Source organism: Zalophus californianus, chromosome X (genome assembly GCF_009762305.2).
Source record: "Zalophus californianus isolate mZalCal1 chromosome X, mZalCal1.pri.v2, whole genome shotgun sequence".
In the NCBI taxonomy this organism is placed as follows: Eukaryota; Metazoa; Chordata; class Mammalia; order Carnivora; family Otariidae; genus Zalophus; species Zalophus californianus.
In genome coordinates this window covers 117,075,977-117,093,928 of record NC_045612.1, presented here as the reverse complement: position 1 = coordinate 117,093,928, position 17,952 = coordinate 117,075,977, and the positions used below count along the sequence as shown (strand labels likewise).

General features: G+C 40.4%; 1 protein-coding gene across 7 annotated transcripts in view; it reads right to left on the bottom strand.

Moving 5' to 3' along the window:
• Nucleotides 1-17,149, bottom strand: part of AP1S2 (adaptor related protein complex 1 subunit sigma 2) — a 28,737-nt gene extending 11,588 nt beyond the window's left edge. For 2 of the 7 annotated variants that reach the window (XM_027608721.2, XM_027608723.2), the window contains exons 1-4: nt 16,861-17,149; nt 14,518-14,696; nt 7,631-7,739; nt 6,661-6,798 (exon numbers count right to left, since the gene is read on the bottom strand). In XM_027608721.2, the coding sequence (XP_027464522.1) occupies nt 6,661-6,798; nt 7,631-7,739; nt 14,518-14,696 (426 nt within the window). In that variant the 5' untranslated portion in view covers nt 16,861-17,149. Of the gene's footprint in view, nt 1-1,999; nt 2,095-6,660; nt 6,799-7,630; nt 7,740-14,517; nt 14,697-16,860 lie in introns of all 7 variants that reach the window. The other 5 variants (XR_003522650.2, XR_003522649.2, XM_027608725.2 and 2 more) reach the window with 5 other exon arrangements.
• Between the last annotated feature and the right edge of the window lie 803 nt (nt 17,150-17,952).

The window sequence follows — 17,952 nt, the reverse complement described above, 5'->3', positions numbered from 1 at the left end:
GCATAACTGCCCCACTCCCCACCTCAGTTGAGAACCAGAGTTAATCTAATTGGTTGATGGGTAGGTAAAATTACGTTCTAGTGTGCTTGCCTGTATTTGTTAATTTTTCTATAATAGGAACTTTTATTTTTTAAAAAGGCAACAGAAGAAACAATAAGAAAATTTTAAAGAATGTGTCAGTAGGGGAAAAAAGAGCTAAAACCCTGAGATTTTTCAAAAGTACTTTTTAAAGAAAAAAAATCACCACCAACAGCTAGGAATAGGCTCTTTGCAGGTCCCAATCCTAGGGTACATGCCATCAATTTAGTAGATCAGGATCAGCATTGAAAAAAAGGATAGTGGGGCGCCTGGCTGGCCCAGTCGTTAGGCGTCTGCCTTCGGCTCGGGTCATGATCCCGGGGTCCTGGGATCGAGTCCCGCCTCGGGCTCCCTGCTCGGCGGGGAGCCCGCTTCTCCCTCTCCCACTCCCCCTGCTTGTGTTCCCGCTCTCGCTCTGTCTCTGTCAAAAAAATAAATAAAACCTTAAAGAAAAAAAGGATAGAACAGAAAATGTGAGATTGCAAAACAAATAAAGTATTACTTAACAAAATACTTTTTTCAGTTTATGTGCATGTAACTATTATGATATAAAAATGTATTTTATTACTGTGGGTTCTTGTCAAATATCTGTGAAAATCAGATTTACAGCTACTGATTTTAAGTTACTCCAACTGTTCATTATTGCAAATACCCCACAGTAGCAAAAGCGGGCTCAAAATGAGTTAAAGTGAAATAAGGCGGGGGGGGGGGGGAATCCTCAAAATTCTGAAAAGCAGACAAATAAAGAGCTCAGAAAACACACATACAGCAAAATGATTACAACCTGAAAACCAGTGACCAAGGACTTGGCCAAATTTCTTATAAAACATAAACAAAAGGCAAGATTTGTTCTGCCTTCTGTTTTTTCTGTACCTGCCCTTCTGCATTTTCCATTTCAAACATTAATGTCACCAAACCTTACTTATCCAGTTTGTTCTAGCAGACCCCTATCAAATTTACCTATAAAAGATTAAAATAACGCTGGCCTAAGAGTACAGCCTTGTTAGCTTTTAACCTAATTCAAAAGAAAACGGTTTAGGCTTTAGGTTTTAACATAAACAGTGGAAATTACAAAGGAATCGTAGGAGTTTGTCTAATTAGACCAAATCCTAAAAGGATTTATATCAAAACGCTTTTTGCTGTTAAATATTATTAGATATATTTGAACACATCTAGCTGTTACAAAACAATGTACAATATTCTCGAGTTTGGCATACCCAAATATTCTTAATTAGCAAGATTTTAATTTAAAAAAAAATCCCAAAACTTTATACTAAAAGGCATGTTATTAAATACTTCAAGTACTTATTTACTTAAAATAATTTTAACTTACAAAAGATTCATTTTTAAAAATCACTTTTTCTAAGATTCTTACCTTTCCATTTTTATGCAGTCCAACAGATTTATTACTTCCACAAAGATGGTGCATAGTACTAAGAAATATCATGCAGCCCCAGCACTAAAACAAATCAATTTTAGCAGCACTAATTCTCCATAGAGCACCACTTGCTAGCCGAGGCAGATTAACAACTGCAAATCCAAGAGAATCTATTCATAAAGTGGATCATCTCGAAGTAGAAGCAAATTTGTGAGTGTAATGCTTGCTTTTGGTACCTCACTTATTTTTCATTGCTCAGATTACTTTAGTGAGAAACAATACCAACAGCAAACAAAGCTCAAAAGGAAAACCCCCACAAATTTCAAAATGATGCTGTTAGTATAATAAAGAAAGGCTGACACATCTCAAAGCGCTGATCAACACCATCATGCATCTACCGCTGAGGTTAAAGCCCAACGCCCGGTATTTTAACTATTTGATCTTCACAGATCAGGCAAGGACTTGAAATCATCTCACGTGCAACAGTCTTTGCATAACACCCCATTTTATCCATGCCACAAAGACGGGAAACTTGGTAGTTACCAATAAATAAGTTGGGGGTCAAAGGGACTAAAGCCTTAGACTGCTCTTTATCATAAGATATCCTCAGACAAACCTCCCCATTCTTCATTTTGGCTCTATAAAATTAAGGAGCAGAGAAAAACCGGTAAGTGCCCGACTTTACAAAGAAAATGCGCTCTATATTTCCTTGGTCATTAGATCTATGTTTATAAATCAACTGTACCACTCTCCCAAGTCCTCCCCCTCAAAAAACTAGCTTAAAATAGGCACTTAATTGGTGGGGGGGGGGGGGAAATGTTCCAAGTACTTCAAAGAATGTCAATTTAGGAATCTCAGCATGTCACACTTAGTAATTTAAGAATCAAGTTAAGTACCAGTGGCATGTTAAGAAAACCTGTGTTAAATTCTAACAAACATTAAAAATTGGATAACAGACCAATGCTTCTGGGCTTTATCCCCAAATTTAATTATGTAGTCACAGAACCAAATACCAAAAAGAATACAGAATTCACTCTAGAAATGTCAAAACTGAACCACTGTTTACCAAGTAACCAAGTAAAAAAAAAAAGTATCTTTATTATTTAATCACAAAGTCTGATGTTTTAGCAATTATTATTCAAATACACTTATGTTCTCATACTGACTATAGTATGTTAATAGAAAATCTACTTTATCCACTGACTGTGTCCCTTTGCCTATAAAATGAAGGACTACCTCAACAAACTACATGACATTTATACAAATTGAGTAAAATGGAAATTTTAAAGAAATTTTTCTGAAGAAAATAAACATTAAGGACAGAAATGTGTATTTCACAAATTTTAAAAGGGCTAACAAATCAAAATCATTTTGCGATTTCCATGTATCATTAAGCCAACAGATATTTTCATTATAAATTCAAAGGCATCATTGGTGTTTAGAAATAATCAAGTAAAAGAGCTGATACCAAATAGAAAAATCACAATACAAAGAAAACTAGATTAAAATAAATTAATTAGGACTTCTACAAATTTAAGGCTGCCTTTAGATAAGTGTCTTTATAGCTATATTTACAATTTTGGAAGCAAAATCATATTCATGACATAGGCTAAGTGAATGCTGTATCCCAAATTTTAAGACCAAAAAAGCTACTATAAATCCAGTTTTGATAAAACCAACAAGAAATGATTTGAAAAATATTTGTATCTATACATCCCAACTTGAAAATACCAACTACTGATAGTCTGGACAATGAAAATTTTCAGTATTAAGAGGTAAAAAAATGGCATCTGCCTCAGGACATCTACTCTGATCGATACAGAAAAACCTCCAGAATGATAAATCTCCATTACCAAAAAACACAGAACTTGGTACCAAAAACAGAAGGTTTAAATTACACATACCAAGACAATACACAAATAGGGTGGGGGGAGACACGGATAGTGCTCAGTGGTCAAGATTTTACATAGCTCTGAAGCCTAGCAGATCTGGGTTTGGAATGCTAGGACCAGTCACTGGAACCTCACTGAGCCTCTACTTCTTCATTTGTTAAAAAGGTACCCTTGATCCTTCTCAGGGCATCCTGAGGATTAATTAGCACAGGATGCTTCCCACCTAAGTGCTCAGTAAGCATTAGCTATCATCATAGTTCTTTTTTGTTGTCACGGTGTCCAGACATGTTCTCATTACTGACTATATAGAATATGCTAATAGAAAACCTACTTTATCAACTGACTGACTGCCCTGTTCGCCTATAAAATGAAGGACTACCTAAACAAACCACAAGATGTTTATATAAATTGGGTAAAAGGGAAACTTTAAAGAAATTCAGCAGTTTTTTCTCATCTTATTCCACCACCTATTTTATGAACATAACATTCAAATACTCTCCCAAAGATGTAAACATGTATCATGTATCAACATATAAATGAATCTATTTTAGGAAACAAGCATCTTGTCATCCCTGGATTTGTGACAATATGTTGGCAGAATACCTGAATAACAGGTTAACCTGAACAGAATCATCTGAAGCCTTACTGCCCCAATGAGACTGTAGCCTTAACTTGCCATGTACTATATAATTCACTCTAAATTCAGAATGGACCAGCTGTGTTCTGCCTCCTCAAGACCTGAGTGGCTAAATTAAGAAAATGGTTCACTCAGACCACTGAATAGAAAATGTCTTAATGTACTATCACTTTGGTTTATGTACAAAACAATGTTGAGGTAGTCACAGATGAGAAATAGGGCCAAAGGTCTCTTCTAAAGATGAAAAACTGTAGTTAACAGTAGTCAACTTTTTTTTTTTTTTAAACTAGGGTGTGACAGGGAAAGAAAAATCTTAACGTGGACCACAGACATCCCATGCTTCTCTCCACTCCCATTTTCTCCTAAAGATACAAAAATACTACTTCAAAAAGGGAGATATTACTTATTATTAAGATACTTCAACTGGGGAAATACACACACATACTCACAAATATGGACTTGGAATGACATTTTTATCCCCCAAAAAAAGCCATAAAGTAAACTTAGTATATCATGTCATATTATAAAGTCTACAGCAATTGCTCAGTAGAGTTTAAAAAAAAACAATCCAGACACAGGAAAGATCAGTGCCCTAAACACTACTCTCCATGAAAAAATATATCAAAATTAAAAGGTGAACTTCAAGAACTTTAAAAATGTTTTAAGACAGATATAATCAATCAGTCAGGAAATGATGAAGAACTTGGAGGAAATACCAGGTTCTGACAGAGCAGAATATAGTTCCATAATAATGAAATGTAAAAGGGAACAAGGGAAGAGACAAATACGAGAAATTCCCAGTTCCTGATTCTGGTTTGACCTTATTTTTAGAAAAGTCTGATTAGTAAACAGCAAAATAAGGAGGTCCTAACTTTAAAACCAATTTTACAATAGGAGAATAAGAGCTTGTGGTCACACTATCAGATGTTAAAAAAAAAAAAAACAAACTCGCCAATGATGTGTCTGTAGTCAATAAAGAACCGAGGCAAACCACACACATGGAAAAGGGGCTGTGCTCATTTCACGATGGACAGTTGCTAGCATCAGGGCTGCCAACAAAAGATCCCACTTTTGGGGCGCCTGGGCAGCTCAGGTGCTTGGGCGTCTGCCTTCGGCTCGGGTCATGATCCTGGAGTCCTGGGATGGAGTCCCGTAGCGGGCTCCCCGCTCAGTGGGGAGTCTGCTTCTCCCTCTGCCCTCCCCACTCTTGTGCTCTCTCCCTCTCAAATAAATGGGTAAAATATTAAAAAAAAAAAAAATCCCACTTTTGCAGGCATCTTAACCACTGTTCGGTTAACTCAAGATCACTATGTGTACAAGGTACTGTCTCCTATTTAATACGTGTGTGTTCTGGAGGGTGTCGTCCCAATCTGGAGCAATCCTCCCAACTGACCCAGTCAGTAACTAACGCAGAGCCCTTACCGATGCCCTCCCTCCCATAGAGGCCCACAGTTGAGAGAGAGAGAGATTTACTCTTCTTAGTTCACATTTCTGTTACAATCGAAATGCTAAAAAATTAATTTAATGCCTCCTTTAATAACAAAAGAGAATTAATTTAATGAAAACACACTACATATTTTATATGGACTAGCTCCTCCTTGTGCTATAGACTTTCTAATTGATTAAAATCACAATTATCAATTAAAAAAATAAAATAAAATCACAATTATCACTAAAGCAACTTGGTATCTGATTTAAGGTATCCTTAAGTATTTTGAAAAAGGTGGCCTTATCTATGAAATTTTAAACTTCAGAAATTGGAGGTCTAGGAATAACAAATATTCAATTAACCGAAGACAACTGTGGAAATTGGAAATGGAAGGGGGTTTATCAATGGTTCTTGTGATACCAAGGCAAAATAAGAATATAGTCATTTGACAGAACATGGTTTGTTATTTAAAAAGAGCAAAGAGGGGCACCTGGGTGGCACAGTGGGTTAAGCATCCAACTCTTGGTTTTGGCTCGGGTCACGATCTCAGGGTCATGAGACTGAGCCCTGAGTTGGGTTCCCCACTCAGTGCGGAGTCGGCTTGAGAGATTCTTGCTCTCCCTCTCCCTCTGTCCCTCCCCCCACTCGTGCTCTTGCTCTCTCTCAGGTAAATAGATAAATAAAATCTTTAAAAAGAGCAAAGAAAAGGCCAAATACCTTTTAGTTAGTTTTGCTAACACAAAACTAGAGAGTTCTACAAAGGGTGTAATTATAACACTGCCATTTGCTTGGCTACATTTGCACTTAATGGACATGAGGTGAAAATATGAACCAATCTGGGGTGAAAATGACATAGTCTCACAATCAGCTGATTATCCATCCACACTAACGCGAAAAGGGGTTACCTGCAGTAATCAGAACAATGAATGGAGAGTTCTCAAATTACTGTTGGACAAATCTTTTCCCTTCTTGGTCTGTCCTCCAAACATTCAGACTCTAGTGTTTTGGGTTCCAAAAATGGGCCATCAATATGACAGACCATCTCCAAAGCAAACAATCCATCCACAGATAACTAAGCTGATGTGACTGACACATACTCCAATCAATATACTGCTCATGGACACTACATGCCAAGCATGCTTCAGAGTAATTTCTGAAACTTGAAGAATGAGGGAACATAACTGAGACTTCCCTAGCAATAGCAAAACATGCTAATGTCTAGTAAAGAGAACTCCAATTAGCTTACCTCCTGCAGTAGATCAGCCTGCTCAATTGCTTTAAGGACATTTTTCTTGGATGTTTCCTGAACTTCCCCTCCCAAAAGAAACTCATCCAAAATAAAATAAGCCTTCTCAAAATTAAAGATGATATCAAGTTCACACACCTGAAAAGCAAGAAAAACAATGTTAAAACTGAAGAAAGCAAAAGATACTTACCCACCATCAGGCAGTGAATAAAATCTGATCAGAGTGAATCGATCTTAATTCTTTCTAAAAATGGCAATCTTGGGCGCCTGTGTGGCTCAGTTGGTTGGGCGACTGCCTTCGGCTCAGGTCATGATCCTGGAGTCCCGGGATCGAGTCGCGCATCGGGCTCCCTGCTCAGCAGGGAGTCTGCTTCTCCCTCTGACCCTCCCCCCTCTCATGTGCTCTCTCTCTCTCATTCTCGCTCTCTCAAATAGATAAAATCTTTAAAAAAAAAATAAAAATGGCAATCTTGCTAATAACTAAGCATCACTGATTTAGCCAGCTTAATTTTCAAATCTCAAGTACTTTGAAACACAAGGCCTACAAACTAAGTAAGACCTGATTCTGGAAGCTCCCACCATGGGCAACTTAATAATTCTCTACTCATCTCTACTCATAAACAATGATCTTTTTTAAATACATATTTCCTGAATAATGTGATTATAACTGCTTACCAAATCTAAATTCTATACTAAGCACTTCCAGAATATTAATTTTTGCAGTTGAACTCCTTTCTGTTTCACTATTTTAAACCTCATTCTCACAACCATCATTAAATGAGCAGGGCCGTCAGGTCAAGCATTCCAGCAGTTAACTGATTGGGCCTGCTGGCAAGAGACAGTTAGCCCTTCCCTCCCCTGCAGTTACTTTCAAACAGAATCCCCAAGACAATCAAATAATAAACTTGTTACAGAAAAGATTTTAAAAAAATACTATGGCACTCAATTTCCTAAAAAAAATAATACTCACACTGCCAAAATACTTGTCAAGTAATTCCACATAACGATGAATTATTTCCAGGGTAATTAGCTCATTGTCCTGATCCTCGATAGCACAGCAAAAATACAGACTAGCGTATCTGTAACAAAGCAAATGTGGAAAAAATTTTACTCTATAATCTAAATATGTTTTCATATCCTATTGTGAAAGATCCCATACTTCTACAGTTTATTTCTCCTTTTACAATAGTATAGATTATTTTCCTCCTGCACTATAAAAGGAATGAATGTATGTAGAGAAAGTCTGAAAAGTACAGGCAAGCAAAAAGCCAAAAAACCCAAAAAACAATCACTCAATCATACCATCTAGAAACGTAAAAAGAGTAACTCATTTTGGTCTTCTTTCAGGCTGCCTTCTACGAATATTCTAAAACATAGCTGGACCCAGTTATGAAATACAATGAATGAAATATAATGGTCCTAAATTGTATGAAATATAATCTTATGTTTACCTAATTAAAACAAAATGCACTGTGTGATTAATTCAAACTACAAGTAAACAGGGAAGAAGATAAACTCTCCGACTGAAGGACTTATTGAAGATACTGTCAATGTGAAGGCAATGCCTGAAATGTTTTGCTGAAGCGTAATATATACAACAGAGAAGAACACAAGAAAACTTGAGGAGTTTTCAAAGTGAACCCACCCGTGTACCAGCACCCTGATCAAAAAACAGATTATGGAACTCCTGAATCCCTGCTCCTAACCCATCCAGGTCACAACCTGCCACCCCCAAGGGTAACTACTATCTTGACTCCTAAGGGCATAGAACTGTTTTTAAGAAGGTTTCTAGGACTGTGGAATCAACTCCAAGAAAAGAACAGTTCTAAGTTATTACAGAAGTTAGAGAAAGAGAACAGGGGAAACGGAGACCTGTTATCAAATTTTCCAAGTTCTACCTGTCAAATGGAAGTTTAGGTTATTTACCCTCTTGAATATTAAGATTAGAAAACTCATACTCTCTTCCAAATTAGGATTCTAGCACATGGGACTACATTATACTTGACCCAAGGAAGTCAAACTTAACATACCACCTTGAGGCAGAGCAAACAATGACCAAGTCTTTTGAGGAGGATTAAAAGAGCATTTTCAAATGGTTTAAGTGTATTAAAAGCTTTTGGAAAAACAGACAGACAGAAAACCTAAGACATTCTAAACAAGTCTCAGTTTCGACTGTAATTTTCACTGAGGAGCATTTAAGTGATTTTTAGAAAACAATGAGCAATTACTACTTAAAGCATTAATGGAAAATAATACACACACACTATCTCAGTTTTGGAATTCAATGAATTCCTGCTCTTCAGTATGAGAATAACTAGTATTTACAGAATGCTCTATTAATATTATCAAACTGATCAAATAAAGATCAATTATTTGATCTTTCCAACAGCAAGCACCATCATTCTTGATGGGGGCGGGGGGTGGAGGAAAAAAAACAAGGCCCAAGAGTACAGGGTCTGCCAAGTGGTTGCTCTGGGATAAGAAATCTGATCTTCAGACCTTTTCCCTCCCACTCCACCTTGGGGAGTCCCTCTTCATACACAGCTTGACTTTTTTCCCATGTCCATTCTACCTGACTTATACATTAAGTTATTTAAAATGGTAGGTCTCCTGCAGTCTTAGAGAGGAGGCTTTCGAATGTGTTCACTTATCAGCATGAAGGACATCAGAGGGCACCACCTCCAACTTTTAACAAAGTGCTTCCTCTTTCCTAACCTATGGTTTTGTGTATCTGTTTAAGAAGGCAAGTTGGGGGGGGGGAACACCTGGGTGGCTCAGTTAAGCGTCCAACTTCTGATTCTGGCTCAGGTCATGATCTCAGGGTCTGGAGACTGAGCCCTGTGTCGGGCTCTGCGCTGAGCATGGAGTCTGCTTGGGATTCTATCACTCCCTCTGTCACCCCCCATCCTAGCCCTGCTCACGCGTGCTCACTCTCTCTCTAAAAAAATAAAATTAGGGGCGCCTGCGTGGCTCAGTCGGTTAAGTGTCTGCCTTCGGCTCAGGTCATGATCCCAGGGTCCTGGGATAGAGTCCTACAGACTCCCGCCCGCATTGGGCTCCTTGTTCAGTGGGGAGCCTGCTTCTCCCTCTGCCTGCAGCTCCCCCTGCCTGTGTGCGTTCTCTGATAGATATAATCTTTAAAATAAAATAACTTAAAAATTAAAATTAAAAAAAAAAGGCAATTCCAACTCTCCATCCTCCCTCACCCATGCTCACAAAATAGTTTTGAATTTGGGGAAATTGATACAAATGACATGTTACAAGTCCCCAAATCAAGGAAACTAAATATTAAAGGAACTGACATTAAAAATGGAAGATAAAAAACAGACATGACTAGCTGACATGAACAGAGTGCTATTTAAATAATCCCATTAGAAGGAATTTATTAATAGTTTTGGGTAAAATTCCTTTACTCTTAATGTCAACATTTCTACAATGCTACTGTTAAGCAATCCAATGCTTACACCATCCTCACTCCTTATCTATAGTACTGCCTCTTGACTTACAAATAAATAGCACTTAGTCAATTGTCCTTAATTGTGTGAATCATTTAGAAACATTAATTCAAATATCACCAGGACTGGGGCGCCTGGGTGGCTCAGTCGGTTAAGCGTCTGCCTTCCGCTCAGGTCATGATCCCAGGGTCCTGGGATCAAGATCCGCATCGGGCTCACTGCTCAGGGGGAAGCCTGCTTCTCCCTCTCCCTCTGTCTCTTCTCACAGCTTGTGTGCACTCTCTCTCAAATAAAATCTTAAAAAAAATAAAAAATAAATATCACCAGGAATGATGTGTCCAAGCATCAAGCAGTATTTTTAAAATCCTGCAATACAGGGGCACCTGGGTGTCTTAGTCGGTTAAGCATCTGCCTTTGGCTCAGGTCACGATCCTGGGGTCCTGGGATAGAGTCCCACATCGGGCCCCCTCCTCAGCGGGGAACCTGCTTCTCCCTCTCCCGCTCCCCCTGCTTGTTTTCTCTCTCTCTCTCTCAAAATCTTTAAAACAAAACAAAACAAAAAAACCCTGCAATACAAAATACATAAATAAGTAAATAAATATAAAAATCCTGCAATACTACCTAAATGTTTGCTTTCACTCAGAATGGAAAAAGAGCCATCAATTAAACAAATTCTTTGTTGTAGGTGATTAGTTATCAGGATTATAAGGCACCTCTCCACAGAAAGCTTATGGAAGAAACAATAGTTAACAGGTAACATTCACCAAGGCCTCACTCTTGAGTGAGACACCAAATGTTTGCTAAGGCTTTTGCACATTTTACCATTTTAATCCTCACAACAATTCTTCCAGAAAGATACCGTTATTAACTTGCATTTATACGGGACCCAGGCTTAAATTGAGTAACCTCCCCAGGAATAGTAATTTGACTCCAAAGCCCAAGTTTCATATTAAAAACTATAGCCAGGAACCGTATTAAATAAAGGAATCCTGCACCTGGCAAAAATTAAAACTGAGTAAGCAATATTTTAAGAGCTTTGAAGAGGGAGAGAAAAATTGTTATACTGATTTAGTAAAAGATTACCAAGAGAACCTGAAGCGTACTCCCTATTTTTAGAACCAAATGCTTTTTAAAAATTCAATTATGAGCTCATTTTGTTCTCTTAGTACATATTTGTAAGTCTAAATCTGAAGTAAAATTAATAATAGACTAGTAAGAAGAAAGGTATGTTTGGTTATTTTTAGCAGAGTGGATTAAGGCTTACTCTAATTACTGGCACTCAGAGAACATCTGAAGTGCCTATTCTTCTATTCAAAACACATGACTTCTCCGCAGTCAGCTAAGTGTCAGCTGACTGGGTGTGAATGTAACTAAACTATTCTCAATACCCACTGGTATGGCATTAAAAATTCTTTTGTTAGTAAAGAAAATACAGTACTGTGGCAAATTCTCAAACTAGTAATTTGAAGACATATGTTTAAATTCACTGTAAAACTTTAATCTAGTGCCTCTTCCATAACATGCTGCATAAGATAGGAATCAAAAAAAGCATACAGTGTTAGGTCTTTAAGGGATCTTCAAGAGCATTTAGTTCAGAGATGAGGAGACACAGACAAAATGCCTTGTTCAAAGTCACGAAACTAGCTAAGGGCTCAAACCAAACACAACTCAAGTCCCCAGATTTTCAGCCTCTTTTTTCAGCAAAAGTCCCCCCCTCCCCAGAGGAGGAACTATTATGCGAAATGCTCAGCAAGAAGAATGTGGCCGAGACAAATGGAAGAAGTAAGGCCTAAAGATAACTTGCTGACAGGAACAGCGACAGTGCTGGTTCAAAATTTCTCAGAAGCTAAGCGAGAATTCTTTTGCTTAAAAGGTCTTCTCTTCCAGCTGGACTAGGGGGGGAAAGTCACCTGTTTATATCAACAAAGAATATGTCCTTAAATACGATATATAAGGTTTTCAGTATGAAATGGCAGATTCATAGAAAAACTGATTAAAAATTCTAACTTCTGTATGTGAATTTTATCTCAATAAAGCTGTTTTTTTTTTAAGTGCACCTTTTATTTATAGGAGCTTGATACAAGTATCAGAGTCAGGTTAGATTACCCTTTATAAGCCTTTAAAAGAAAAAGTGGTGGCCCAAGATGGGTGGGCTGAATACTGTGTGCGGGTACACAATGAGCGCTTGCTTTCCTTCCGTTTTAACAGGCCATTGCCTTCAGCTGCAGGAATCTCAATTCCTGGGACTGATTCCCTTGCCGGTATTTTCCTCCTCCACACGGGGGACTCCTTCCCCTATCTAGAAATAAGCTTAAGTCTCTCACACCCTTTTTTAAAACTCGGTCCCTTACTCCTATGTCTGTGGGGGTGGTTACCACCTCTTCGCATCTGACGAAGCTCCCAAAATAGTCTACATTTGCTGTTTAAAAGTCTCCACCTCTTCACGCTTCGCCCCATTTCTTCGAGAGTTTCTACTATTTCACTGAAAATGTTCTGACAAATGGCATTTTATGAACTCTCACTGTAAAACCTAATAGATTCTTTCTTCACTTTAATTGTTTTTGCAACATTTGGCACGGGTGACTTAATTTTCAAAACTCTCTCCCCCCTCCTGATGTTACTGACCCTATACTTAGCCTCTCCCCCTTTGCCTGCCCCTTGAATGTTGGTGATCTACCACTTTATGCCTTATTTCCGCCCTGACTTCCAAGCCCACCCCGAGAAAACCAGGCATCTCAAAGTCACCATGTCTGCTACCTCACGTTTACCGTCAGCTTAACCAGAAATATGGAATCGCTGCTCTCCCAGCTTCTAGCGGCGACCGAGTCTAAAACTTACCTGTAGTAACAGTTCACTCCACCTGCTGGGCCCACAGCAGAGGTCTTCCTTCAGGGCCTCACTATAATGCAGTCTCCTAAGAGATCTCTCAGGTGCCAGCCTCAGCCCTCCCCCTTCCCATTCTCCAATTACAAGGATCCTTTCAGAAATGCATATCTGCTTTTTTCATCCCCATTTAAAACCTTTGCCTCCATGCTTCAGATGGGAGTTCTAGCCCCCCTGTCAGTCACTAACTAGAATATGACCTTGGACAAGTCACTTCTCCCAAATTCTTCCTTTTATAAAATTGAAATTTAATCAACAGCAGTGGTTCTAAAGCTCATGAACCATCTCCTATGCAGAGGGTACAAGCCAAGTGAGCACAGGTATGAGATCCCGGTCCTGTTTTCATGAGAGCACCTCCACTTCCACTTGTTTCACTGAAGGTTCTAACCTTGGGGCAAAAAGCTTTATAAAAACAATCACCTGACTAGATTATTCCACGACCTCTCCCAGCTCTAAAATGCTATGAGTTGTCTCAACAAGTACTAAACCAAAATCACCCAAAGATGACTAAATTTATTCTTTTGGGAAGAGGAGTTCTATGGTATTTAAAACATTCTCTGTCCTAATCTCCATCACCTCCTCTGCCATCTCCACCCCCCCCACACAAACCCATCCACACCTAGAGTGGAATAAAGGAAACAGATAAAACCCAGACTTCTCTTCAACCTTCCTTGCAGCCCATACTGTTAGTTCTCTGCACTTCCCCTACGGAAGACATTTACATGCAGAAACACTCTTCCTAAATACAGTAAATTATTTGTAACGGAAGGAAAATGGAGAAGAAACAAAGTAATTATATTTCTTTTAACCCTTGATTAGCCCAATCTTGAGAAATGTTATTTTAGGGTATTAAAAGACTTTCAGATATTAATAAAGATGTACATTTTTTTAAAGTTTAGTGTTCAAAGTCAGTATGTGAGTCATTTTGCAACATCAAAAATTTAAAAATCTATTCTTTGCAAAATTATCTATCAGATCTAATTATACCTCCAAGACAGCAACAAGTGTACCTCAAATTAATAAATACTACTAACAAAGAGATCTTATGAAGTTTCAAAACCTCTATACGACTGAAATGGTCTCTGCATCCAAGGTGTTCATTAAGATTCTAAAAGTCAGAAAAAAGGCATGTCAATTATCAGTCATTACTGTATAGATTTTCAAGAAAGGTTTGTCTAAATCCAGAGAATTACTCACATTTAAAATATGACCCCATTTTCACCTGCAAAGAAATAAATTGACTGAATTTCTCTAAAAAGATGATTAAGTAGGAATAATCACTTATGCCTTTAATTACATAATTAGTTTTAAATCGACTTTCCTGATTTTATTTTTTTTGACTGGATAATCAATAAAAACAGCAGTTATTTTAAAGACACAAAGCTTTAACTTAAACCTTTTACACTTAAATCTTTATTAATCATTTATAAATGTCATCTCTCAAAAGTCTGCCATTACCACATTATAAATGACTGAACATTTGATCCTATTTCACCTTTCTGATAAATGAAAATTATACCTTTTGTAAACAATCTTCAGATCTCGCCACTCAAGAAAGCTGCACATTTTAGGCTTCCGTGCTAAAACGGTTTGAACAAGTTCTCTTGTAATCTTTTTCTTCTCTTTGTCTGATAGTGGGACATACCATTTCTGCAGTCGAAGCTTTCCCTGACGACTAAAAAGCAACATAAACTGCATCTGTTAAGATAAATAGAACCAAGATTACATGCAACACTTTGATTCAGTAAAGATTAAGATGACACGGTTCATAGAGAAGCTTTGGGGGCAGGGCCTTTAACTGACAAATGATTAGCAGCTATCAGTATTTCTATGCCAGTTAAAATAGCAGGAAAATTCTTGTAGAAAGAGCTTCCTACCAGATGCAGATCTCCCCACCCTACCCCACCCCACCCCACCCCGTTCCACGTAAGTTTGGAGAGTAGTGTGTGGCAAAAAAAAAAAAAAAAAACAGAAACAAACAAAAAAAGGTAAAAAGCTGGAGTGAAATTTTTGAGTTAAAAGAAAGATAACTCTTGCAATTTAAGACAACTACTGTCTACATTTCACACTCTGTGTATGCTTCAAAAGAGAATTGTTGACATCAACTGGTTTAGATACATTTGAAAGAAACAGCAGATCTACAACTATTTTTCATCGTGAGGCTGTTCCAGTTGCCGGCTGAATTGTATTCAGACTGCCCTCTTCAGTTTATGCTTTCGTATTTTAAGCAAAACAAAAGATCTAAAATAGTCAACAAAAAAAACCCATAAATGCACATTTTTCTTAATAAAAGCCCAACTTTTAAGTATCTCTTCTCATCTTCACTTTCTAAAAATTCCAACATAAATATACACACAATAAAGAAGTGGGTTAATGTAACAATATGAAAGAGAATATAAACCTTTAAAAAGCCAAAATTTAGAGTCACACACATGCACAGACATTATGCAAAATACTCATTTAAAACAATCTTTTTAAAAAAGCATCTACAGATGGAGTGGATGCTGAATTCGAGTGTATTTTACTTAAACTATTTTGTATACATGTATTTGGAACCTCAAATCTGTTGATTAGTTGACATGTTTAATTTTAAAGGAAAGCTTCTTGTAATCCAACTAACTGGTCTTCCCAACTGCAAACAGGTAAGCATTGTTTCTACAAAAGTAATTTAAAGGTAGAATTCAGACAGGTTTTTTCTTTTTTCCTTGTAACTGCTGTAAGTTCCTTTAACAGTGTTACTACAAGTGGGATTCCAGCCCGATTCTTAATATGCACCACACCATCTTAAATCTGAATATGGGGTGGGGGAATTTACACAGCTAATTTAGAATAAAATGGGCTCTAAATTTCGCTAAGAAATTGTCGCTTTTTGTATTAATCCAAACGGGCATCAACAATATATTTAGAAATTTATGATGTGGCAATTTAACTTTATTTAAAGTTAAAATTGGCTCATTACACCTCACTTAAAGCCTTCACTGGCACAAAATAAACGAACGATATTCTTGATGTCAAAGTGCCTCCCATACAAGTCCTGTTAAGATAGCGGCATTCGGAGGGGGACAGCAAGTAAAGCATCAACTGGACGTTTAATGTCAAGCCGTTACCAGAACTTTTGAGCATAAAAGACCCCTATTCCAGGACCCTGACGACCTGGAGGGGTGGCGGTTTGCTTTCTGAAAGAGTATGAGCTCTAGGCTGTCCGTATCCCCTCCCTACCACTTTACAGAACGAATAAATAATTCAGTCTTTAAAATAAATTATGTGCTAACATGGGACGATACCCGGTTGCGAAGCACGAGTATTCCTTCCCTCCGGTTAAAAACTAATGCTTTGATTTTGCCGCAAATCACAGGGCACCTCAATTCCTCGAGACTGGTTATTAAAAACAATAGGCTCAGCCGCGGAGCGGGCTCAGGGCCAGCGTTCCTCGGTCCGGCCGTCTCCGACGCCTCCCCACCGCCCCATGGGGCCGCACTCCGTCACTGACCGAGCCCGGGCGAGGTGACCGGCTAGGAGCGGGGAAGACAATGGCATTCGCCGCCGCGCAGGGGGCGCCAAGGGTCGTCCGCCGCCACCGCCCCCGGCCGCGGGCCCCTCCCGAAAATGCCCCGCAAAACTTGAGGTGATTCCCGAACCACAGGTGCCGCGGGGCCCCCTACATCCTCGGGGCGCGGTGCGGAGTGGAGAGGGGCGCGGACGCGGAGAGAAGTGACTTGCCGGGCGCGGCGACCCATGGCGGGCCGGGGCGGCCAGGCGCGGGGTGGGGTCGTCGGGGCGCGCGCGGGGCGGCGGAGGGCGCGCCCAGCCCTCCCTCCCGGCTCCCTGTCCCCGACGCCCCCGCTCGCCCCCCGGGACTTACGGCGGCCGCGGGACGCGGGCGCGGCTGGGCTCGGCCGGCGGCGGCGGTGGCGGCGGTGGCGGCGGCCGAGGGGAAGCCCCTGACGCCGGGCTGAGGAAGAGAAGCCGTGTTGCTGTGGGGAGGGGACCCAGTTAGCGGAGGGAAGGCTTAGGCGGCGAGGGGAGGGCGAGCCGACAGACCCCGCCCCGTGGGCTGGATGAGGGAGGAGCCGGGGCTGCGGCGAGCGGAGGGGCGGGCTGGGAGACGCGCGGGAAGCCGCTCGGCCTTCGCCAACGGCACGGGAGGCAGCGCAGGTGACCGCACAGTCCAAGAAATCCGATTGGCAGCGTCCCTATCGAGAGGGGTGGTCCGGGCCGGAAGTCAGGCCACGTGACCCGGAAGCGGCTTCTGCCAAGGCCGGCGCGCCTGCGCGCACCTGCGTGTGCCTTGGGAACTCGGGCAGGCGGTTTCCCCGGCTCTCCGGTGGTGGGAGGACAGGGTTCTGCGGTGCCCTTTGTCGACCCCGCTGTGCGGGGCAGGGAAGGTCAGGTTCGCGAAGAGCCAAGTTCGAGCTCCGATAACTCTCCGTGCCCAAAGAGGGTGGCGCGGGGAGGCGTGACTGTCCGTACTGATGGTGGGGGAGAGAGGGAGTGCTGCACCTCTGGGGAAAACAAGTCAGCTCTGTCGTGGAGCTAGTGCACGCGTTCAGAGGGCCTTTTGCAATTATTCTGCCTTCAGACTGCCTGGAATCCAGCCCGTCCTTCCTATCGCACTGCTACAGCCCTAGACACCTTTTGCCCCAAGCTGTGCAAGTGTCTCTTCCCTGGGCTTCCCTCGCCTATCCTCAGTGCTGCGGACCTGATGAATTACTGTCCGTTCTCTGCTGAAAAGCCCAGACAGCATCTCGTCTTTGAGATCCCACCTCCCTCACACAGAGTCGCGCCCCCCGCCCCCCCCCACCCCATAGCCGCCTGGGTTCCAGTTAACCTTGCCGAAGACGTGCTCTGCCTGGCATGCACTTCCTCTCAAATGTTATATCTCCTATGAAGCCTCACCCTCAAACCCTGTAAGAACGAATCCCTCTTTCACCCACATGTTCGTTAGCCTCTGTTT